At 41.8% G+C, this 24419-nt stretch overlaps 2 protein-coding genes across 2 annotated transcripts in view; one reads left to right on the top strand and one right to left on the bottom strand.

Annotated features, from left to right (window-relative positions):
* The window catches only part of CFAP61 (cilia and flagella associated protein 61), a 208419-nt gene extending 207999 nt beyond the window's left edge, over positions 1-420 (bottom strand). The window contains exon 1 of the mRNA XM_074949735.1: positions 329-420. The gene's annotated coding sequence lies outside the window, so the exon portion shown is untranslated. The remainder of the gene's footprint in view (positions 1-328) is intronic.
* Positions 376-24158, top strand: CRNKL1 (crooked neck pre-mRNA splicing factor 1). The gene is made up of 14 exons (XM_074949733.1): positions 376-518; positions 6636-6788; positions 8238-8329; positions 8443-8601; positions 8984-9150; positions 9871-10049; positions 12025-12195; positions 13396-13587; positions 14485-14544; positions 16490-16570; positions 19040-19279; positions 21494-21595; positions 23306-23554; positions 23973-24158. Exons 1-14 carry the CDS (start codon positions 471-473, stop codon positions 24138-24140), a joined length of 2061 nt encoding a protein of 686 aa, XP_074805834.1. The 5' UTR covers positions 376-470; the 3' UTR covers positions 24141-24158.
* Positions 24159-24419: the final 261 nt, after the last annotated feature.

Here is a 24419-nt window from a genome sequence, read left to right as displayed (position 1 = left end):
GGCGAGCTCGGGCAGCTGCAGTTCTCGGGCGGGCGGTTAGGGGGCAGCGCAGAGCAGGCGCTAGGAGTTCCCGGGGGAGAGGAGGGGAATGGGACGCGCTGCGTGCTGGGAGTTGTAGTCTTCGTGGGGGGGGGAACGTGCATTGCATGCTGGGCGGTGTAGTCCCAAGCTGAGGGGAGTTATGCGATATGGGACATCTGTTTGGGGCGTCCCAGTCCCGGGAGCGCCTCCTCCCAGCACTCCCAGAGCGTCGCCGCTGTTCCGTCGGGCGCGGCGCGTCCCGCGGTCCCCACCGGGTCAGGGCTCAGAGGAACCGGCGACGACTCACCTGGGACGCAGCGGTTCCGCGACAACCGCCGAGAGACGCGCGGCCGCCGTTACTGTGGCAACGACCCGGGCGACGCTGCGCGGGGTGAGAGGTGAAAGATCAGGGCGGGGTCGACGGAGCTCGGGCTCACAGCGGCGGCAACATGGCGTCTACGGCGGCCGGGAAGCAGCGAATCCCCAAAGTGGCGAAGGTGTGGGGGGTGGTGGTCCGTGCTGGGCGGGTGGGGGAATTACCCTGCCCCCAGGGGCCCGGGCATGGGTGTCACCGAGCCCCGCGGGGCGACCCGGCGGTGAGGGGGGAGTGGGATGGGGGGGTGCCCAGGCGAAGGAGGCGGGGGTGCCTGGAGGGGGAGGCAGAGTGGAGGGAATGGGGGGGGGGTGTCTGTGGGAGGGGAATTAGGAAGAAGGGGCAGAGCGGGGGACGGAGGGAATTGGGGGAACCTGTGACCACGGCGTGGGGGAGCTTGGGGGTGCCGGGGAATTGGGGGGGACCCGTGACGGGGAAGCTCAGAGGTGCTGAGGAATTGGGGGTCAGGGGGTGGGGGGCTCAGGTGCCAGGGAATTGGGGAGCTCAGGGGAACCTGGGACTGGGGGGTGCCCAGTTGGACCAGAGTGGGGGAAGCGGGAGAAAGGGCAGTGGGGAGAGGGGGAGGGGAGTCGCTGGTGCGAGCCCTGCTGGAAATACAGTAGCTTTTACATAGTATTCTGCTGCGAGTTGTCTGTAACATGGAGCATGAGCCCAGCTATCGGCGGGGGGGCTCTGTTTTAGAAACAGCCTCACTCGCTCGCTTTTGGTTTTTTTGGTACAACACAGTGATATGTTTTCCCCCACTCCGTAATGGTTCTCATGATTGGTGCTTAAAAACTAACTTTTATCTGATCAAACACATACCGGTGGACCACAATGGGATGGGACGTTTCTTAGAATGGTGGCATATCCTTGTTTCATGGAGAAAAAAACGTTTGTTATGCTGCCCCTTTTCCTCATCCCATGGTACCAAAGAAGTTGGAAACTTCTGCTAAAATGACCAGCACTTAAATGATTAACAGTTGTAGGTATCGAAGATACAAAAGGTCAGTTTGTCCATCTCTGACCTACGGGGCAAAATTCAGCCCTGCTGCACTGACTTACATCAGGATCTGAATGTGGCCCATTGTTGTGCATGGCCCCCAGGGAAAGTTCTCTCAACAATTAAAAAAGCCAAAAACACTTTTTTCAAATAAAATCTTAAATTTTAAGGAAACAGATGAGACCACCAGAAAAGTCGTGGTATGGAGTTAACACAAAGCACTATTTCCGTTCAACCAATTTATGTTTCTTTTAAAAAGTCAAGTCCAGATTCAATGTACTCACAATTTCAAAGCCATTTTTAGTTTAAAGAATGTGAAAATAACCCAACCCGGGGGGAGAACAAAGCTGAACTCAAGGTTACAGATAAGTTATCCCAGCTGTTTACTCTTCGAAAAATGGCACCTGGGAACCACTGATGTGGCTACAGCACGAGTAGCAATGGGGGAGACTGCAGTGTACAGAGGGAGGGTATTTTAACTGCCATCATAATCCCCATGTTTTAATGGGGAGATTGTTTTGTGGATCATTTCCACTCCCCTTTCCTATCCCATCACCTCCCTATAAAATTACAAAAGTATCAAATATATTTTTTTAAGCTATATTTTAATCATACTTAGTAGCTGGCAATGAAGAGCACTGTATGATCAGCCAACCCTCTAAGTTTGATGGGTTGTATGACACCATGTTAAAAATACCTGAGCTGTGTCTATGCTGCAGCTGCCAATGTTGCTACCACTGGTGGAGAATTGTGTGTCTTTAAATGTAGTCAAGTTATGGTGATTTTCAGTCTTTATGGTTCAGAAAGGTCATTTGAATTAATGTATCAAAATAAATAGTCTTGGAAGGATTAGATTTTAATAATGTTAGCAATCAGTTTTCCTGACAAGTAACAAGCAGTTCCCAACATTAAGAAAGTTATAGAGAAGGAAGGTTAAACATGTTGCAATCTTTTGCTCTCAATCGGGTAATAATTCATGAACAGAGATGCAGATTTACCATGGCATTTTTAAAAATCAAGTCAGAGTACTCATGGTAAATGTAGTAAAAATCACAGATCACTAAATTTACTGTGACTGCTCCCTAAATTTGATTAACAAAATAATGCCCCTCTCCTCACCCTGCAGCAGCACCCTCTGCTTCCAGCACCGCAACCCTAATCCCAGTCTGGTGTGGAGGGGAGGCTGGGGAGCAAGCTCACCTCTCTGTTGCGGCCCCTGGTCACGCCAGGCTGGGCCCATGATCCTGCTCCAGGCATTGAAACTTGGCATGTGCGGTTGGCAAAGCTGTTCAGGATTCTTCTTTCCGCCACCCCCAGCCCCCCTTTGGTCAGGTGGGCCAAACCTGAGCAGCACTGCAGCCCTGTGCACCAGATCACAATGCCACTCACTGAAGTTTGTCCCCCCCCCCTCCCCCCCATCATGACCAGGGTGGTCAAACCTGAATAGGGCTGTGTCCCAGTGTGCCAGGGCAGGGAGCCAGGCTCAGCCACAGGAGCTGCTGCTGCAGGGTGAGTCATGGATATGGAAGGAAGTCACAGGCAAAGGGCAAAATCATGCTATCTGTGACTTTTTCCCCCCTCACCGTGACAAACGTAATCCTGGAGTACTGACTGATAAGATTCTGAATCGCTGCTTCTGTGGTCGTTATTTTGACTAAACACAGATATAGGCAATGACCATACACCGAGTTAAACCATGGCAGACACTTCACCTCCTTGGTGCCCCATTGACATTGCTGGCGCTCCAAGGCCTGCATAGTTCCCCACTCACTGCAGTAGAACTTTGTACGCACAGGGGCTACCGCCATGAAGCTCTGGGCCAGTTAAGGGCCTTACTAGATTTTTAATTTCCTGCTAGTGCAAACTCATCCACGTTAATTTTTTAAAAATACTTCAAAAGAAAAGAAGGACTTGTGGCACCTTAGAGACTAACAAATTTATTTGAGCATAAGCTTTCGTGAGCTACAGCTCACTTCATCGGAAAGCTTATGCTCAAATAAATTTGTTAGTCTCTAAGGTGCCACAAGTCCTTTTCTTTTGCGGATACAGACTAATACAGCTGCTACTCTAAAAAATACTTGTAATTCAAAAGTAACAAAAATGAAATCCTCCAATAATTATTGCTAGGTGTAGCATTGCTACCATAACAGTTATTTATTAGGCCATGATCCTGGACTCGGTCCCCACATGGGTGCCTTCTACACCCACACGGAGCCCCATTGACCCAAACAGACCATTCTTTGCAAGCTAATCTGACTTTCAGCTGGCTGACGAGAATTGTGAATGTCTAAAACTCTGGTCCTGCAAACACGTGTGCTTTAGGGCAGACCAGAAAGCAAGAATTCCATTTCATGAAAAAAAATTCGTTTCAATATTTGGAAAAAACCCTGACCATTCAAAAGTGAGTGAGTGTGAGCAAGAGCCAGCACCCCTCTTTGAGTAGCCAGTTGCCCAGTGGGTAGGGCACTCACCTGGGATGTGGGACGAGCCAGGTTCAGGTCCAGGTCCAGGTCCAGGTCCCTGCTTGCCTGATTTAGTGCTTTGTCTACCACACTGTAGAGCAGTGGTATTCAATTACATTTTCTGGTGTGCTGAATAAGGCAATGTCTAAATCTTGCCAGGTCAAAGGGCTCTTCTGGTGTTTGCTCTGTAGTAAACCTGCCACTGGCCAGGGGGTCGCACCTTTAAAGAGTGGTGTGTCGGATATTATTTATTAATCTCAAAGTAAAAGGTTAAGCATGCCAGTGGACAGTAGTACAATAAAATCTTGCAAACAAATTATTATACAAATACACTAATGCTATTAAAACGTCATGCTATTAATGTTAATTCTATTACAACTATGACATTAAAATTAGAAGTTAAACCTCACAGGAAATTAATGGACATCTAATTTCCCTTTTAGTGCAAGAGTGTCAACATTTCAAGCAGTGTTTCCTCCTTCCCCGTGCACACCTTCCCAAAAAAGTACTGCACAGTCAGTTTAACTTATGAAAGTACGTCAATTGCTGATCACTTTATGTTGCATAAGCATTTGATTAAGTGCCTGATTAAAAGCGTATCACCATAAGTTGAAATGTATCAACACAGTCTAGTTCCACTTGTTTAAATGTAAATGAAAAATTTCTAAATTAAATACATGACATGATGGTAAACATAGGGAAAATAAACAGAAGTGCATCTGCCCAGTTCCTATCAGTTCTGCCCTGTTGCCTTCCGCCATCTGCCCAGTGGTTCTCAACCTATTTACCATTGTGGGTCCCGTACACACACACACACACAAACCTGTATGGCCCTAAGGATGTCACATAGGCCACAGTTGTGCGCTGATTGGGCCACGCTTGAGAACCACTGGCCCAGCCCATCCTGCTTTCAGCCTCACTTCTGCTCCTACTGGGTTCTTCACCCCCCCATTCCAGGCCAAGGGGAGGGTGGCTGCAGTGCTATCCCTCTGCCTCCTCCTTCCCCGCAACTCCAGGGCTTCTTCCCCCTCCTGCCCTGCTCCTCCGGCTGGGTGTTATAGGGAGGGAGGAGGGTAGAAAGGAGTGGAACTACCTTGAGCTTCAGGGCTCTTTCTGCACCCTTCTTCTCTACCCTTCCTGTGAGCAGGGGTAATTCCCCCCACCCCTTCCTGTGGGGATAGGCTGGGCTCCTGAGGGGCGGGGGAGTGAGTGCCACTGTTTCCCGAGGAGCTCTAATTGGCTGCTTCTGAGGGTATGAAGGAACAGCTAATGCCCAGCAGTGGGCCAATCAGAAATCCCTGGTGGCAGGATCTAGCCTGCGGGCTGCCAATTGAAGACCAGTGCCATAGAATCATTCTCACTCTGGCTCAATGGATATTTAATTTATATAAAGTGGATCAGCTCCAACAGGAGATATTGAGAAAGACCCATCTAAGAATAGACAATACTCCGGTGGTTTGGGCAATCAGCTGGGATGTGGGCAACCCAGGTTTAGGTTCCTGCTCTGAATCAGGCAGATCGGGAATTTGGGTGTTTTACATTCCAAGTGAGTGCTCTGATCATTGGGCTATTGGCTATTCGCTATTCTGGTTGAGTTTTTTCTGATTTTGACCAGAAATTCCATCCGGGACCTGAAAAAAACTTCAGTGAAAGTATATTTTTCCGTGAAACATTTTGGTTTTGACAAATCAGCATTTTCCAGCAAAAATGTATCCTAACAAAATTCCCACATCGTTCTGACATGTATGTCCTTAGCTTTATGGGTGTGAATAATCCTGTTATTCAGTGAAACTACTCACATGCATAAAATTAAGTATATGCGTGTTTTCAGGATTGGAGCCTTACTCTATATTCCAAAAAATATAGAAACGCCTGGCTTTATACTTTACTTTTTCTCTCAGAGGATATTTATGCTTTTTGTAGTTGTGGTATCTCTAATCCAATCAATAGCTTTTATGACATTTTTTCAGAGGTACGAGATCAGCCTGAATTTGTCCCCAGTTTAAACTTTCTACTGCTATTACAGGTTTTATAAACGCTTGGGTTTAGAATGTTTACACCTTTTTTTGAAAAGCAAACAGTTTTTAAAACAAATGATTATTGCTCTTCAGTTTTAAAACACAGTACAGTACTGAAAATGTGAAACCAAAGTTAAACAACCAACATTGGTTTTCATTGTCCAAGCTGAGAGGAATGCTAAAAGTAAAGAAAGAACATAAATAGTCAAGTTGGATTTTAAAAATTCTTTTATGCTTAATATCAAGGAGTTATCGGTAACATAGGTAAAAAGTAAAATTGTCTGTGATATGATTTTTTTACTTTACAGTATTTTTAAAAAAAATGAGGATATCATATTCCCAACTTTACATGTCATCTGATAAACAAACTAAGGTTTCCAAATCTATTTTCATATTTAAATTTTTTCCCAAGGTAGGTGGTTTCCTCTGTCCCAGATATACTTGCATGAATACACGCCTAGGATTTGTTCCAACATTTTCCATCCTTTTGCACTCCAGGTAGGGTTATAGCTTCTGAGTTTGACATTTTTATGGGGTGAAATGGACACAGTAACAAGTATATTATATTTGGCGTTGCTATTTCCTGTCTGTTTGTAAACTCAGTTCTGTTTATTTCTCAGCCAGTCACCAAATCCTACTTTGTATATTTCACATATTAAATCATTGGGTCAACTCACTTTTTGGGTTTTTTTGGTATTTTATGGCTGTAAAAAAATATAAGATGACCACAAAAAAAGAAATTTTTTCTTCTTCCAAAGGTGAAAAACAAAGCGCCAGCAGAAGTACAGATCACAGCAGAACAGCTGTTAAGAGAAGCAAAGGAGAGAGAACTTGAACTTCTTCCACCACCTCCGCAACAAAAGATCACAGATGAAGAAGAACTAAATGACTACAAGCTTCGAAAAAGGAAGGTAAGTGCACAAGTGACTTGATGCTCCTGTACAGTACTAAGAAGCTAGCATATTTTTAAACTTTGCTGAACGTTTTCATTCATTCTTCATGAACTTCAAAGAGAGAAAACAGATATTCTGTGATTTTTTTACCTTAAAACCACAAGTGGCTGTTTAAGGGTACTTAACCTGTTCCCTTTAAACAATTAAATGCATAATTTTTTAGAATTTGGATTTAGTAGCAAATTAACAGTACAACTTATGATTTTGTATTGGAAACTGTATTTATACTATTAATGAGTCTATTCATATGTGCTAGAATCTTGAGAGGTAGGCTATAGAAAAAGGGAAGAAGAGTAAAAATCAGCCAGAGGGAGGGAATAGGGATGTGCTGGCCGCCGCTTCCCGCAGCTCCCATTGGCCGGGAACAGCAAACCGCAGCCACTGAGAGCTGCAGGGGGCCATGCCTGTGGACGGTCAACGTAAACAAAATGTCTTGTGGGCTGCCACTGGATTACCCTGATGGGTCGCGTGCCGAAGGTTGTTGACCCCTGGTGCATAGTGTCTGAACGCTTATTGAAGCTAGTCTCCAAAGGGATCTGAATTTAGATTAGTGTGTAGAGCCCCTAAATGAGGATTAGGGCCCTGCTGTGCTGAGGGCTATACAAAGGGTTCTCTCCATTCATACCCATCTGTTAGATAAGAATGATACTGTGATGTTAGTTGGACATAGGTTGGGGGCAACCTATAACACTGAATGTGCCATCTCTGGTGCATCAAGTTGTGGAAATGCTTTGTTATGGAACTGAAAACTTGCCTCCTGACATTTGGTCACATAAACATGAGTCATAACATATTTAGTCAAGAAGAGGTAGAGTTCCTAGGCGTCTCTTATGGCCTATAAACTCTAGTAAAGTATGTACATGTTATAGACGTTTGGACCATTGGGAAGTACTAAGTGATGGCATGTCTGATATATGATACTTGCACCAAGTGATCAGTTTATAGCCACAAAAGAATGAATATGGCATGTCCAAATTAATATATTTTCAGTGTCGTGTGCAAAAAGTGAGCCCCATAACTTCAATTAATGTTACTATTAAAATATCTCAACATAGGGTTTTTTAAAAAGAATTTTGAATGCTGTTATAATTGTTAGTCCATCGGTGTTACAGATGGACACAGGCTCTTACAGGCTTACAGCTCTCCTATGATCTACACTTATCACAACTCTAGCTATATTTTTAACTGCTAGAGTACGTGACTTAGGAAACCTCTTATTCATTTTGATCTCAGAGTTAAGCTATTGTAACTTCTGTTTAAACTAGTTGTAATATGTTTGGGATTTTTAGTCCAATCTATTGATATCTTGTTTTTGAGTTATCAGTATGTCACTCTTGGTTTATAATGGGATCTTTTTGCACAGAGAAACATTTTACTTTTAAAAATAAATTATAACTTTCTTCTCAGACCTTTGAAGATAATATAAGAAAAAACAGGACTGTTATCAGTAACTGGATAAAGTACGCACAATGGGAGGAAAGCCTAAAAGAAATACAGAGGTAATTATGAAGATGGGCATTTTGCACTTCAAGAATATGTGCAACTAATACTGTCAGAATCCTTGAACTGCATCATACATGCATTTACTTCAACAACGTTGTTTGCTTTCCAGAGCTCGTTCCATCTACGAGCGTGCTTTAGACGTGGACTACAGAAATGTCACTCTCTGGCTGAAGTATGCAGAAATGGAAATGAAGAACCGCCAGGTTAACCATGCCCGCAATATCTGGGATCGAGCCATCACTACCCTCCCCAGGGTCAACCAGTTCTGGTGAGTTTTCAGATAGTAAAACTCACTATTTCACCTCTAATAATAAAAACAATTGATCTTTCACTTAGTGAAAAAGAAAAATGTCTGCGTGTGCAAATAAAGTCTTCAACATCTCTAGTGTTGCAGTTTTCTTTTTCTGAGATTCTGCAAGCTAATATTAAAAAGAAGACTCACATTATTGGAAAGTTACCCTCCTCTTTTCCCCCCACCCCCTTGATTGTAATCTCACCAGGGTAGGGGTTTGGCACAACGGGGCTTCTGGACAATTCTGTGATGCAAATAATGAATACTGCCAAAAGAGAGTTACCTATAAATAATAATTTTGTTAAGTACATTTCTAAACAGTTTGTCAATGATAACTCTTGTTTGCCTTTTTTTAAAGGTATAAGTATACTTATATGGAAGAGATGTTGGGGAATGTTGCTGGAGCACGTCAGGTGTTTGAACGCTGGATGGAGTGGCAACCGGAGGAACAAGCTTGGCATTCCTATATTAACTTTGAACTGAGATACAAGGAGGTGGAGAGGGCACGCACCATTTATGAGAGATATATCCTTTTTATAACAGTGAGACTTGCACTTAGATCCACATCTTACACTTCATTGTTATCCATCTTAAATGCCCATGAATTTGTATGTGATTTTTCTCCACTTTAGTTGTATTGTGGGCAACACACACTGCTGATACCTAGGAGTACACATGGATGGCAATTTTTATTTACCACAGTGAAATTCAGTTAAATGAGCATAAGTGTCCTGGAAGAGCTTGTAATTTAACTGTGCCACAACAGGTGTGTATTTTTGGCTTGAAAGATGCTGACAGTTTAAGCACTGTAACCAACAACAGCAACACAACACAGACAAAAACAGTAAATGTTACAAAGCACTGCAATAAGATTTGGTGGGTCACATATGAGAGCGCTTTGGAAGTTTGCATTTAAAAATTGCTATGAGGTAGAGGGTCACTTATCTCTTCTTAGATGATTGCCCCTCCTTACTGTCAGAGCTACTAAAAGTTTTTCCTCCTCTTCTCATCTTGTATTTTCCTCCTTTTTTATTCACTGTTTTTCCTTCCTAAAAACTAAAGGGCCTGAGTCTAAAACCCCCTGTGTGTGGATCACCCCTTGACCCTCCTCTTCTACCTCTTGGCCATGTTCTTTGCATGGTTCATCTTTAACTATTGTTCTCACATGATCCATGGTCATGTGATCCCTGGGAAGAATGGAATTTGAAATGGAGAACTGTTGCCATTTTCTTAACATTTCTATACTTGTCATTGTGCACCCTGATGTTAAGAATTGGATCAAGTACGCCCGCTTTGAAGAGAAACACAGTTACTTTGCCCATGCAAGAAAAGTGTATGAGAGAGCAGTGGAGTTCTTTGGAGAAGAACATATGAATGAGCATTTGTTTGTGGCCTTTGCAAAATTTGAGGAGAACCAGAAAGAAGTAAGGACTTGCTGAAGTGTGTTGAACGAATATAAAAATGCAGATTTCTTGTTGAATGTTGTCCTCTGCGCCATTTAGAATTCTCTTTGGCTGTAGTTTCTCGGTGTCTTAACTGAGTTCTTCGTACTCGTGTTCAGAATGTAGTAACAAGGAGGCTGGTTTTTTATATTTGCTTTTTGTTGATATCAAGGGAAAACTTATTCTCTGCAAGATACTATTGCTTGCCATCAAGACACTCGGGCCCTGATCCAGCAAACACTTATGCACATGAACTAATAGGATTAACTCAATGGGAACGCTCACATGGGTAAGTTTCTGCAGGATCATGGCAGGAACCCTGCAAATTTGTGGATATCCGCAGACCATGTTTGTGGATTGGATGTGGATACAAATTTTGTATCTGCACAGGGCTCTAATCATGGCCTAAATTTGTCTTTTTACCCAATATATGAGAAACTTACAGGGATAAAAATGTGTCCCACCTGGAGCGTTAGTAACAATACGCTAAAAACATCCTAAAAGTTTAAAAAAAAAAATTAAAAATTCCACCCACTAAAGAATTAGTGTGAAACTTTAAACGAGAGAAGAGAGAGAGTGTGGGATCCCACACAGGGAAAAAATAGCACCCCAAATTAACAACATTTTATAGCTGGTATGAGCTGGATCTTCAACTGGTGTATCAGCATGGTTCTACACTCACTGACTCCAGCTGAGAGTCTGGCTCAGTACCTACTTTTCTGCACAGATTTGCGTACAGTACCTCATACCATGTTCCTCATGCTAACTCTTAATGTTTTCTAATTCTGGTATACACCAAACACTGCCCCCTTGTAGAACTTTTGTGATAAGCTAGGAGGCTAGGGAGCCTAAAGAACCCTGTAAAGATACGCTGTGTCTCATTGCTCTTGGTTTAAATGTCAGATTTTTATAAAGCGTGGATTCAGTCTAAAAGTATAAACTGGAGAGAAGTTTCATTAGGAAAAACGGTACTTAGAGCCAATGGTATATTACATTACGTCTTAGTGTACAATTTTCTCTTGTTGATTTGATATGTTTTAGATTCCTTCTGTGTAAGCCCTGCTTGCCTCAAAGCATCCTTTTCTCTCCTACCAATGACCCTTGCTTTGTCAGATTTGCAGCCCCTTAGATGTTACCATATAGGTGCTTGTTGTAGGTTTTTATTTGTGGCGCAAGGCAGGGATTGTGGCTTATCGTTATGTTTTTTTAACATTGTCATATCATGATTGTTGACTTAACAGCAATATGAAAAACAAGTTTTGCATGTTACTATTAATTAAAATTGTGGTAGCATCTAGAGGCCAATCAGGTTATGACCTCATGGTGCTAGATGCTCTACAAACAAAGTCCCTGCCCTAGAGAGCATCTTGATATGTTTTTAAAGCTTATACACTTACTGTGCAACAAAGTAGTCCAGAGTGTGTTTCTGCTGTATTCCCCATTTCATTTTCTCTCTGTAGTAACCCACTGAGGCATCTGCATCTCTGGTTTTCCTGTATATTAGGTAAAAGGCTTTTTTCTCTCCCTCTCCTTGGGCCTGCTCCTGCTCCCATTTAAATTAGTGGCAAAACTCCCAGTTACTTCTGTGGTGCAGGATCAGATCTTTGGTGCCTATTTTTCAATATGCTAGTGGCTTTTGATTTTGCTCCTTTCTTTGATAGCAATGCCATGCTTTGCAGTGTTGAAAGTAAGTAATATATCAGCTTAATTGATGGTAGTAATACAATTATTCCAAGTTTTACTCCTCACGGAGCTCATGAAAGAATGCATGTTAGCCCTGTGATAAAAAAGGCAACACATTTATATTTGAAAGTTGCTGTGTACTCAGTGAGTGATTGAAATAGCCTTTACCTAACTAATCTACCACTAGCTATGGATTACGGGGACCGGAAGAAAGGAGATGTTTTATAAAATGTAGTACAAATCACTTTGATTTGTCATGTATTCATGTTTTCAGTTTGAGAGGGTGAGAGTGATCTACAAATATGCCCTGGATAGAATTCCGAAACAGGAGGCCCAAGAACTCTTCAAAAATTACACAGTCTTTGAAAAGAAGTTTGGAGACAGAAGAGGCATTGAAGACATTATTGTCAGCAAAAGGAGATTCCAGTACGAAGAGGAAGTGAAGGTAAGTGTTAATCTAGAGGCTTACAGATGTGTAAACATGCTTAGGTACACTTTCCAATCTCCAATGCTGAACGAGGTTCTCGTGTGTCTCATGGTATTGAGGCACTGCTTTTAAAGGACATGTGTTGGTCATATGAAACCATTGAATTTTTAATTTAATCGTACCTTATCTGCAAGTGATACAGCAGTTTATCTGGAGCTCCTCATACCGCATTTAAAACGTCTAGCTGTTGGATTTAGTGGGAATTGGGCTACAGGGGATACATGTCAGTTGAGTGGGATAGATTCAGTTCCACTACATTAACTATAGAAAGTGTAACAAACTAACTAATCTTGGGTTTGTTTGGTTTTGGGTTTTTATTAAATGGTTAGAACTGCATACTGGCTTTAAATATTTAATGTGTCTCACTGATAGTTAAATCTGACAACTTTCCCTCTCATCTAGAAACTTAAACATTCTGGGTATTTATCAGCTTTGGGGTCTACGCTTCATGATCAGTGTTTTGGCCCTTAACTTGACATATTCCAAAATTACCTGCTAGGATATGAATTAAATTTCTTTATCCACCATGGTGTTGCCAAGAAACTGATGCAATGGAGGAGTTTTATATTTTCAAATTTTTAAGTGGAAAGATTGAGGGAAGGAATGAAATTAGTTTTTGATTGTCTTCCTCACTTCCCTTAATACTTGTAATATCACATAGACTGACGCCTGCCTGACAACCCAATTAGTCAAATATAAATCAAAACCAGGATTTTGTTCCTTTGGAACATAGTTACTATATTTTCAAATAGCACTATTGCTGATAGTCAGTTATTAGATTTAAGTTTGGTTCGTATACTTGTCCACAGACATTTACAAAACATCTTAGTTCTGTCTAAATATGTTTGGGTGGTGGGGGAAAATCTGGCATGCCCACTTTCTATTAAATGTAAGTGTTGAATTGCTGAAGCTATACAATGGTGACAATTCTTCTCCCACTCTAGTTTGTTCATTTAACCCTCATGAATCTGAGTAAAATCTGCAAAAATGCCTACATGACTTAAACACACACATTTTTACCTTTCATTAATATTTCAGTGATTTAAAAAACCTAGATGTACAAGTTTACAGATTTACACAATTCTGCTTTAAACTTTAGGGAGAGTTACCTGTGTTATAATTGCATTAATGAAATGGTCTCCTATCCCTTTCCGGAAGGCTAATCCCCACAATTACGATGCATGGTTTGATTACTTGCGGTTGGTTGAAAGTGATGCAGATCCCGATACCGTACGTGAAGTTTATGAAAGAGCCATTGCCAATGTTCCACCAATTCAAGAGAAGAGACATTGGAAGAGATACATATATCTCTGGATCAACTATGCATTGTATGAAGAACTGGAGGCAAAGGTAAAAACATGAGTCTCCTCTTTTTCCACATCTGTCTGTGACCTACTAAGTTGCTGTCTGGTTCTGAGTTTTTCTTATTAAATAAGCAAAATATACTGGCTCATTTGATTTCAAAACTGAAAAGGGGTTTGACTTTCTAGGTAGAGTTGTTGTTTGTTTTTTCTCTGAAAAATTAACCTTTCTACTTAGAATAGACATTTAAAATTATATGCCTATCTCTGGTAATCTGCCATGAATTGAACAGTCATTTTGCAGAAGTACGCTGTGAAGTTGTTAATGGTACATCCTTCAACATTTTCCCCAATCCATACTGATAACCTATTGGTATAGAAAAGTAGAACCAAACCACCTCAGGCTTAGCTAAATTACCCATGGCAGGCTGTTGTCTGAATTCACGTTTTGTGGTAGCATTTTCAAATTCAGTAAAAGTACTCTTTAAAAATGACTCTCTTGCAGGGAATATCTGAAATCCTTCTTACTCTGGCCTCAGACATTGAGTAAATGATATAAATTACTATTGGAAATAGAACCTCCTTTTCCATGTTTATAATCAATCATTTTGTAGTTGCTTTAAAGTTTTGTTTAATATGATTACATAGCATCTTAGCTGTTCTTCTACAAAAATATTCCCACTATGAGGGTAAAAGGTCTGTAACCCTTACCATAATACTTTGGTCTAAAAAGTGGTCTGTACTCTTGAATCTAATATTAAATCTGGAAGGGCCAGCTTTTTAGATTTGTGCACACAAATGGGTGGGCAAGTTGTGTGTATAAAAAAAAAATTTAGTTTGCACAGTTCTAAACATTTAGCCTTCAACCTACTCCTCCACAAATTCCTTAGTTACGGTAACGTTTGTGTTGAATAGAATATTTAACCCAGCTTGCTTGTCCTTTCAGGATCCAGAACGAACCAGACAAGTATATCAAGCATGTGTGGAACTCATTCCCCACAAAAAGGTATGACTTTTCTAATGGGTCCAGTGCAAAACCCAGAATGGTTCAAAACACACTATTCAAAATCCTGGAGATTACCTACCCCTATACTGCGCAGGTCTACATGCTCCTCCCTGGTAACAAGAGATCAATTGAACTGTTCCCTTGTCAGTCAGCAGGGGATGCAGGACTCAGACCCACAGAAGTGTTTATGTTGGTGATTCTGTGCACAGGTCATGTAATCTTTGTTCTGGAATATGAGTGAGAGGGTTACTCTGGATTTGGATTAGGTTCCTTTCCAGCATCGTGTTAGATATAAAAACACTACTTTTTCCTTCTCTGCATTTTGTTTCTGCCTCTTATGAAATGGATTCTAGTCCCTTATTTAAAAAAGGAGATATTTTAATCAGTAAATGCTGCCTACGTGGGCCTAATAGAAATCTGGTAGGCGTTTATGGTGTATGAGTAACAGCAGGCCAAATGTGTTACTTGTATTTCCTAATATAGGAATTGTAGTCTTTGGGGTATTTTTCACTTCTTTTCTCAGAACATTAAGTTTACAGATTATTTCACCTTGTTACAGCAATCAAAGTACAGTCTAGCATATTAATGACTTGCTTAATATTGTCCCCATACAAGCCCTGTTTCCTCGTTTAATGGGAAAAAAATTTTTAAAGCCGCTACTAGTGAAATAGAGAGAAGATGCTATTCTGCTTCACAAAATGGAACTTGTGACTTAGTGAAAATGTGGATGTACATTTTGTTTTGCTTTTAAATTAAAAAAGTTTAACGTTACAGTTAAAGAAGAACCTTCCATATATTAGCCTGGTCTATTTGGACTCAAAACTTTACATTTTTGATTTTCTTTTTTCCTAGTATAGATAGTATGAACTTGATTTGTTTTGTAAGAAGAAATTAATTTTAGTTTGTATGTATATGGCTGTTGGAAACAGTTGTGTGTCAGTTCCTCTTCCCTTGTGGCATTGTCCTAATCTATGCATTCTATTAGTTCTTAAAGATATATCTCAAAAGCCTTAATTTGCAAACTATAGCTTTTTTTTCTTCCTATGGGAGAACAATTTCTGCCAGTCACTGTCATGGATTCACTCACCAGCACAGCACCTCCTGCTGGCCATCACAGGGATTAGCTCTGCTACCCAGTGTACCCTCTCCTGGTGGTGCCCTGCCCATTGTCATCACCACCTGCTAACTGGCTTCAGTCCAACTACTACAGCGTCCGCTTCATGACTCGGCCCTCTGGCCATGTCACTATCCTCATTTCCCCCCCTTCTGGGGGTGGTATCTCAGTTCTATAGTCTAGCCACTTCCCCAGTGGCAACAGGGGCTGGACCCAGGCCCACCCACTACTCTGGGTCCCAGCCCTCTTATTCCTCTCACTGCTGCTGTGTCTCCCTGGCCCCAGCACCTTCTTCAGCCTTCCTCAGGACACTCAGCTGCTCAGTCCTGGAAGCTAACAAGGAGCTCCTCTTGCTCCATGGTCTCTGCCAGCAGTTGCTCTGTCCAAGGTCTCAGCCTGCTAAAGATGCAGTATTCACTCCTTGCACTTCCAACACCAATTGAATCTGCTCTGCTGCCCTGCATCTCCCTTTTATGTGAGCCCACTGGGCCCTGATAGGCTGACCCATATAGCTTCCCTCTAATTGGCTGCTTCCCACACACCCTCCCTAGGACTCTATTAACCTCTTCTCTGCCAGTGTGGGGTGAACACCTTATCAGAGTCATGAATAAATTGTTTTTATCATGATAAATTGTTTTGGATTGTGTAACATTCACCTGTTCATCAGAATAATAATGTTAATTCAAATAAGACTATCCATGCAGTTACAGTAATATTACTTGACTCTACACAATGAGTAAAAAACTGAAATAATTTCTGAAACTACATAAGTAGCATTATTTGCTAAGAATTTATCTAAGCCAAATGTGTCTTGATTTTTTTTTCTTCCAGTTTACATTTGCCAAAATGTGGCTGTTGTATGCACAGTTTGAAATAAGACAGAAAAATCTTCCATTTGCCAGAAGAGCTTTGGTAAGTAAAGGAAGACAAGAGGGTAATTACTGAATTGTGTTTTAGGAAATTAAGAATTTTGGGGGTAACAAGAGTTGAAAGAATTTTGAAAAAGTCTCTTCTTTACAACTCATCTAAGCAAATCAAAATGCCTACGCCTATTGGAGACCTGCATGTATCCCATATATGCTGTTGTGCGTATTGTAAAGGCAGGCATGGCCTTGTTTAGAGGTTTGGATAATAGCTGGAAGTAATGGAGCTCCACTTGTTTCAGCTGGAAAGCATTCGGCTGAGAAGCCAGAGAATCAGCTTTCTGTGCTTAAAGAGTATTAATTGGTATAGAAATTGAAAACATTTAAAAACCACCATTGATCTGTGAGAACTCTGAGCATCCATGTAACAGGCCTTGTTTCCTGGGAGTTTTGAGTGCAACATCCAGAATATTAGCTAAAGCGATACTAGGGACTTTGGACAGTCTCTTAAGAAACTGCATCAGGCACTTTTGCCAAATATAGTAACACACTAGTGCCTCTCCAAAGATGGAGTTGGCTTTGACAAAAGACCCTTTTAAATGAAAATCTCTCCCTTTCCCTCCACTCTTAGTTTTCCAGTAGTCTTGGTTAAAAACTGAGTCATTTTACTTGTGACTGAGGGAAAACTAGTCTGGTAATGACTGAGTCACTCTTCTTGGTGTGAAGAGACATCTGTTTCTTTGCAGATAAAACAGATCAGGTTTGTTGTGTTTTACAGTGGCAGAGCAGGCTTGGAGTAAATATGAATGTCTTCTTTGGCTGAGAGTGTGCTAGCTTGATCACTGAAATGCTGGGGGAGCTTTGCCTGCTGAGCTGGACTCTTGCCCTTGGCTGGTAAAATGAAGTAGAGGGTTAAGTCCATTGTGAAGTTGTTAATGTGTCCCTGCAGGAGGACAGTCTGCCATCTGTCCTGTGCTGCTGTTAGGGCTTTGCTCAAGGTGCCATCTCTTCACATTGGGAGTCTCACCAATTATCACTGTCTCTAACCTTCCCATTTGGGGGTAGATGATTTAGTAGGTTCTAAAGAGGTGGTAGTGATCCCATTTAGAAATCTTAGATTTCCTTGATCCTTTCAAAGACCTGTTTTTGATTTGGGTATGTTAGGGAAACTGCCTGTTTTCGATTGAAGATTTTTTACACACACACACACACACACCCACCCACCCACCCCCCATGTGGAGAGATAGGCTTTTGAGTTCTCATCAGTATGCAGATAACACACTGTTCTGCCTCATTTTCATTGGACCCATATGGTGTGGGGTCTTTGCTTTTCCAGTATTTGTGTGAAATTAGGACTTGGATGACAGCAAATTGGAGCTTAATGTGGATAAAACAAAAGTAATGGTAGGAGAAATGGAGGAAAGAACTGGGTGGGTGCAGCATGGGTAGTCATTTGTTGGAATTGATGACTAATACATGTGACTTGAATGCTAATGTTAGCTTGACTTATGGCTTCCTTGATTTGTAGTGAGTATGTTGATAGAAAATGCACAAGAGTCACACCCCAGTAGAAAAACCCCAAGTGTAAGGAAGGTTTTGTGGGGAACTATATATTGAGGGAGTGTGTGGACTTTGGTGTAAAAAGTCAGTTACGTTAGCTCATGGGCAGAGATTAAGCTACTGGGTGCATTTTATAAATATTTGAATATTCTTGCCTTCATTGCCTCCCTCAAAAGTGATTGGGGAGGGGCGTGAGTTTTGTTCTTCCAATATAACAGTCCAATAATGCAGGAGGCACGTGGCTTGCCCTTTCTTCCCTGTCCTCAAGCACTCCTATCTGAACCTGTTTAATCTGAGAGGTTCTCAAACTATGAATCACAGAATGCTACCTGTTGGTTTGCCATCATGGCTGGGCACTTGGTGGTGGTGGTTCTGCTTGTTTTCAGCTCCTAAAGTGAATTAAAAGGAGCTAAAATACATTCAGTACTTTTCTAAGCTTACCTGTCCTGGTAGTTATTACTGTAGGCACCCAACGGCGGTTGTGCAAGTGCGAGTAGGAGGGGACGTGGTCCCTGAGACCATATTTATTAAGATGTGGTTCACACTCTGAATATATTTATGGACCCCTTACCTGGAGGATTAGAGGCTGGAGCCATCCTTTGTCTGTATGGTGACAGTCTCAAGACTCAGAAGATGAAGTACTCATTTGCGTAAGGGGCTCAGTTTTGAGTGATGTCGTCTCATGAAGAAACATTATACACGTGAACACTGTCTGCAACAAGTTATACTTTTTCTGTCTTCAGAGCACTTAGATACTATATGCGCATGTTAGTTTTGTAATGATCTGGCTGAATCATTACTAGTTAGATTTCACACTAGTCCTGATTGGAGTAGTCAACAGAAATTGTAGTTAAACAAAGATTAATTTAAACGCTAGTACTGAACAGTAAATGGACATTGAAAAAAGCATTTCTTCAGAGAGATGGCATAAGCAGTTATTGTTTTTTTCATTTTACAGGGAACGTCCATAGGTAAATGCCCAAAGAACAAACTATTTAAAGGCTACATTGAACTGGAGCTGCAACTACGGGAGTTCGATCGCTGCCGGAAACTGTATGAAAAATTCCTAGAGTTCACACCTGAAAACTGCACATCATGGATTAAATTTGCTGAGTTAGAAACCATTCTTGGTGATACTGACAGAGCCCGGGCAATATACGAATTGGCTATTGGTCAACCTCGGTTAGACATGCCAGAGGTAAGGGGGTATATGAAGAACTCTGAAGTAACCTATTCCTCAACACACTGGATGGTTAGGGGGGGAAAAAAAATCAACTAACCTGTTAATACAGGGGTGGGCAAACATTTTGGCCTGAGGCCTACATCTCGGTATAGAAATTGTATGGCAGACCATGAATGCTCACAAAATTGGGGTTGGGGTGCAGGACGAGGTGAGGGCTCTGGCTGGGGGTGCAGGCTCCGGGGTGGGGCCAGAAATCAGTTCAAGGTGTGGGAGAGGGCTCCGGGCTGGGGCAGGGAGGTTGGGGTGCGGGGGTGGGTCAGGGCTCCAACTGCAGGCTCTGGGGGGTTTGAGGTGTAGGAGGGTGCTCTGGGCTGGGACTGAGGGGTTTGGAGGGTGGGAGGAGGATCAGGGCGGGGGTTGGGGCACAGGGGGTGGCTCAGGGGTGCAGGCTCCGGGTGACACTTACCTCAAGCGGTTTCCAGAAGCAGCGGCATGTTCCTGCTCCAGCTCCTCCGCAGAGGCGTGGCCAGGCTCTGTTGCATGTTGCCCCATCCGCAGGCACCACCCCTGCAGCTCCCATTGTCTGCAGTTCCCGACCAATGGGAGCCGCATGGGCGGTGCTTGGGGCGGCGCGCAGAGCAGAGCCCCCTGGCTGCCCCTACACATAGGAGCCGGAGGCGGGACATGCCTCTGCTTCCAGGAGATGCACAGAGCAGCCCCAGACCTTGCTCCCCAGTGGGAGCTCGAGGGCTGGGACCCACGGGCCATACTTTGCCCACCCCTGTGCTAATTGGAACATAGGACTTGTCCTGGTGTATCAGACCAGTGGTCCATCTAATCCAGCATCCAGTTTCTGACAGTGCTCAGCTACATTTTCAGCAGGTGGTATATAAGTCCACAATAAACGAGTGTGGTGTAACATGCCTAAGGGAATAATTTTCTAATGTAAGCAGTTTGTGATCGGCTTGTGTCTGTAGCATGAGAGTTGACACTACTTATATCTCATCCTAGCTAGTATAACTTGGTATTCTATATGTGTCTAATTCTTTGCCTCAATATCTTGTGGCCATGAGTTCCAAAGATTAACTATTCATTTATTTATTTTTTAAATTATTGCCGTAGTATTTGATATGAGGATGCTAGAGTCAGGATTGCATAATATCAAGTTTGCTTTATATATATACACACACACACACACACACACACACACGGTGCAGCACATATATTTGTAAAATAAAATAGCTCACACTTCTGTTCTTACCAGTTTAGATGCTTTGGACACTACAGCTTACCTGTCTGTTTCTGTTGCTTAGCACATAATGGCTTTTCAAAGGCTGCACTCCAGCGTTTTGTAGTTTCATCCTTATATAGCTGGTCAGTCTTCTAGGGTATCTTCAAATAATTTGTTACTTATAGGATGTCTGTTCAAGTTCTCCATATTCTCTCCTCATGGGCCTAAGCCGTCATTTATAAGCTAATTATATACAACTACATCCCTCCTTCTTTTCATACCTGGAATGTTGTCGCTCTCCAGTTCCTGTTGCCTCAAGTTAAGTACCGCAATGGCAAATTAATGTCTCCCCCACTTATTTCTACTGCTCACCTTTCAATTTGGACAATGCTCCCATTATTGAGAGTGTCTGTTGAGCAATTTATAATCCACCACATTTCTCATTATATTAAATGCTCCATATAAGTGTAAGCAGCTCAAGTTTTGCCTTAGAGCAAAAATCCCGACCCCCCACATTTGTGATCTTGTGCTTCTGTGTCTGAAATATCAAGGGTGGTCTTCCAGCATCCTCTCTTCAATCAGTCCAAAAGCACATAATGGTTTACTTTGCCTCATTGTTCACGTCTTTGCATTGTTTTTCCGACTCTTTGCCTCTTAAATCTCTTTTCAGCCTCTTTCCTCCCTCTAAATTCTAATGATTTGATGTCGTCACTTTCTCTTGGAACCCCAATGTTTCATTCAGCCCAGAACCAGTTATTGATTCCCTTGTTTGTGATAGTGGTTTTTGGCCTTTGTCCTGTTACCCTTACCTCTAGAGTTATAGATTAGAGGTGATATTATGTGTGACAGTAATACCTAGTACTGCCTTAACGTTGAAAATTATTTGGCTACCTTTCTGTTTGGTAACCTCTATAACTTCTTAAGGCTTGTATTATGAAATGCATTGAACAATCATAACTTCAAGAGTTTTGATCTAAGACTGACCCATTCTCTCTCAGGTTCTTTGGAAATCCTACATTGACTTTGAAATTGAGCAAGAAGAGTATGAGAAAACAAGAAACCTTTACCGCAGATTGCTTCAGCGGACACAGCATGTCAAGGTAACGTTTGTGTACTCACAACTGATCATACATAAGAACGGCCATACTGGGTCAGACCAAAGGTCCATCTAGCCCAGTATCCTGTCTTCCAGCAGTGGCCAATGCCAGGTGCCCCAGAGGGAATGAACAGAACAGGTAATCATCAAGTGATCCATCCCCTGTCGCCCATTCCCAGCTTCTGGCAAACAGAGGCTAGAGACACAGTCCCTGTCCATCCTGGGTAATAGCCATTGATAGACCTATCCTCCATGAATTTATCTAGGTTTTTTTTTTTTTGAACCCTGTTACAGTCTTGGCCTTCACAACATCCTCTGGCAAGGAATTCCAGATTGACTGTGTGTTGTGTGAAAAAATATTTCCTTTTGTTTGTTTTAAACCTGCTGTGTATTATTTTCATTTGGTGGCCCCAGTTCTTGTGTTATGAGGAGGAGTAAATAACACTTCCCTATTTACTTTCTCCACACCAGTCATGATTTTATAGACCTCTACCATATCCCCCCTTAGTCATCTCTTTTCCAAGATGAAAAGTCCCAGTCTTATTAATCTCTCCTCATACGGCAGCCGTTCCATACCCCTAATCATTTTTGTTGCCCTTTTCTGAACCTTTTCCAAGTCCAATATATCTTTTTTGAGATGTGGCAACCACCTCTGCACACAGGATGCGGGCGTACCATGGATTTATACAGAGGCAATATATTTTGTCTTATTATTTATCCCTTTCTTAATGATTCCCAACATTTTATGTGCCAGAGTCAGAATCCTACATTGGGGAAGGAATCTCAGTTAATTTTAAAATGCCATACCACTGAAGTAGCTATCAACATTATTCTGTGGGGACTTTCGTGACTCAGGGCATTGGGAATAAGTAAGGGAAAAGGTTAGTATTGTGAAATGACTCGTTTAGAGATAAGAGATGTCTTTATAGCTTTCTATTTAAAAAAAGGATCACTCTGCAGAAGCCCTGGGTTACTAGGACTTAGAGGTAGCACTGCTTCTTTTGCCAGGTTTCCTAGGCTTCCCACATTTGAACGATTATCTTGACAACCCCACAATGGCTATATAATTAATTTTAAAAAAGAGAAAAAACTAAATCAGTTCTGCAGAAGCTCATCTGTTCTTCTGAGCAGCCACGGCCTCTTTTTTAACTGCTCAAAAAATTGCAGACGCTGTGACAAACGACCAGCCTTAGCAATGTGATTTAGATTTATAATTTGACTAAATTCAGCCAGGTTTATTATGACCAAAAATAATTGCCACCAACTAACTAAGTGGCTTACAGAAAATAAATTGGGAGTGTTAATCCAGTTTCTTATCGTCAGGCTGCAGAAAATTGAGTAGAAAGCCCAAAGATGGAGTGAACCAAAACACTAGTCTTACCCCTCATAATTATGTGGAGTCTCTAAGATAGGATTTGATACAAGATTTCTGCAAAGATGACCTTTAGCCTTGTTGAAATCACTTCCCTCTTTAAAAAAAAGAAACATTGACAATGGTACTCTGCTGTAAAATCAGAATATTCTTCAGTACTAAAATGGGGCCTTAACCAAATCTTACTCTGACATGAGTTTTGTCTAGCTGGTTGTTTACAAAGCTTGAAAAAGTGCTGAAACTAACAAATGGTTTCCAGCTTGGCCACATCCTCCTGGTTTTTATTTTAATGACGTTTTCACAGTGAAATTTCCATTAGATTTTGCTCTGCTTTTCCCCTAGGTATGGATCAGTTTTGCTCAGTTTGAACTTTCTGCAGGAAAAGAGGAGAGCTTGATAAGATGCAGACAGGTATATGAAGAGGCTAATAAAACAATGCGAAACTGCGAAGAGAAGGAGGAGCGACTCATGCTTCTGGAATCCTGGAGAAACTTTGAAGAGGAGTTTGGAACAGACTGTAATAGAGAGAGAGTAGATAAACTTATGCCAGACAAAGTCAAGAAGAGAAGAAAATTAAAGGCTGAAGATGGGGTAAGAGTAAAGGGTGGGAAAATAAAATGCCACCTACAATCACAGAAAGTTGTTTGTGTACAATACATTATTATAATGTATCTATGAGACTAAACTTAATGTAGTTGAACTATATGCATGGTGTTATTTCTGAGACTAAAGCTAAGGAAGTATATTCAAATCTCTGTTCTGTATGCATTCTCCCTTTTAGTTACATGTAAGAGAAGCAGTAACATTAATGGGCAGTGGACTCCATGCCCCACTGATTCTTTAGTTTTAGCAGTCATTTAATGAATGAAGAATGAAAACCTCAGTTCTGATTTAGTCCTTATTGCCATGCTTGTTAGAGAGGAGTATTCAGAGTATTCCAGCAACTTACTGTGAAAGCATACGTTCAGACTAAATAAACTAACCTGGGGCTTGTACTTTTCTTTTCTAGTCCGACGCTGGCTGGGAGGAATACTATGATTATATCTTTCCAGAAGATGCTGCCAACCAGCCCAACCTCAAACTGCTTGCTATGGCTAAACTTTGGAAGAAACAGCAACAAGAAAATGAGGCTGAAGAGATGGCTCCAGACAATGACATTGATGAGAGTGAACCCTAACACTGCATTTCTCTGCCACCGCCTCCCCTCTGTGCATTTGATTTTTGTACAATATTTCATCTGTGATTGACTGAATAAATGTATTTGAGTAACTTTTTAATACTGCTAAGTTGTTAGAAAAGCTCCAAGCAGGTGACCTCTTTCCTAGGAGACTGAGGATGAACCTCGTTTAACACTTTCTAAATTCTCCCTAAATTCCTTTTCACATTCGCTAATCCCAGTAGCTGGAAATGGAACACATACAGTCCAGTTGTTTTCTAAGCCTTCTGAAAGGGGGCT

This window comes from Natator depressus, chromosome 3, assembly GCF_965152275.1.
Source record: "Natator depressus isolate rNatDep1 chromosome 3, rNatDep2.hap1, whole genome shotgun sequence".
Lineage (NCBI taxonomy): Eukaryota > Metazoa > Chordata > Testudines > Cheloniidae > Natator > Natator depressus.
The sequence above is the reverse complement of the archived record's forward strand: the minus strand, read 5'-3'. Positions and strand labels throughout refer to the sequence as shown.

Coding starts and splice junctions, on each gene's coding strand:
- CRNKL1 (XM_074949733.1), top strand. CDS start 471: ATGGCGTCTACGGCGGCCGGGAAGCAGCGAATCCCCAAAGTGGCGAAG. Junction 6,789..8,237: donor ACAAGCTTCGAAAAAGGAAG/GTAAGTGCACAA, acceptor CTTTCTTCTCAG/ACCTTTGAAGATAATATAAG. Junction 21,596..23,305: donor AGCGGACACAGCATGTCAAG/GTAACGTTTGTG, acceptor CTTTTCCCCTAG/GTATGGATCAGTTTTGCTCA.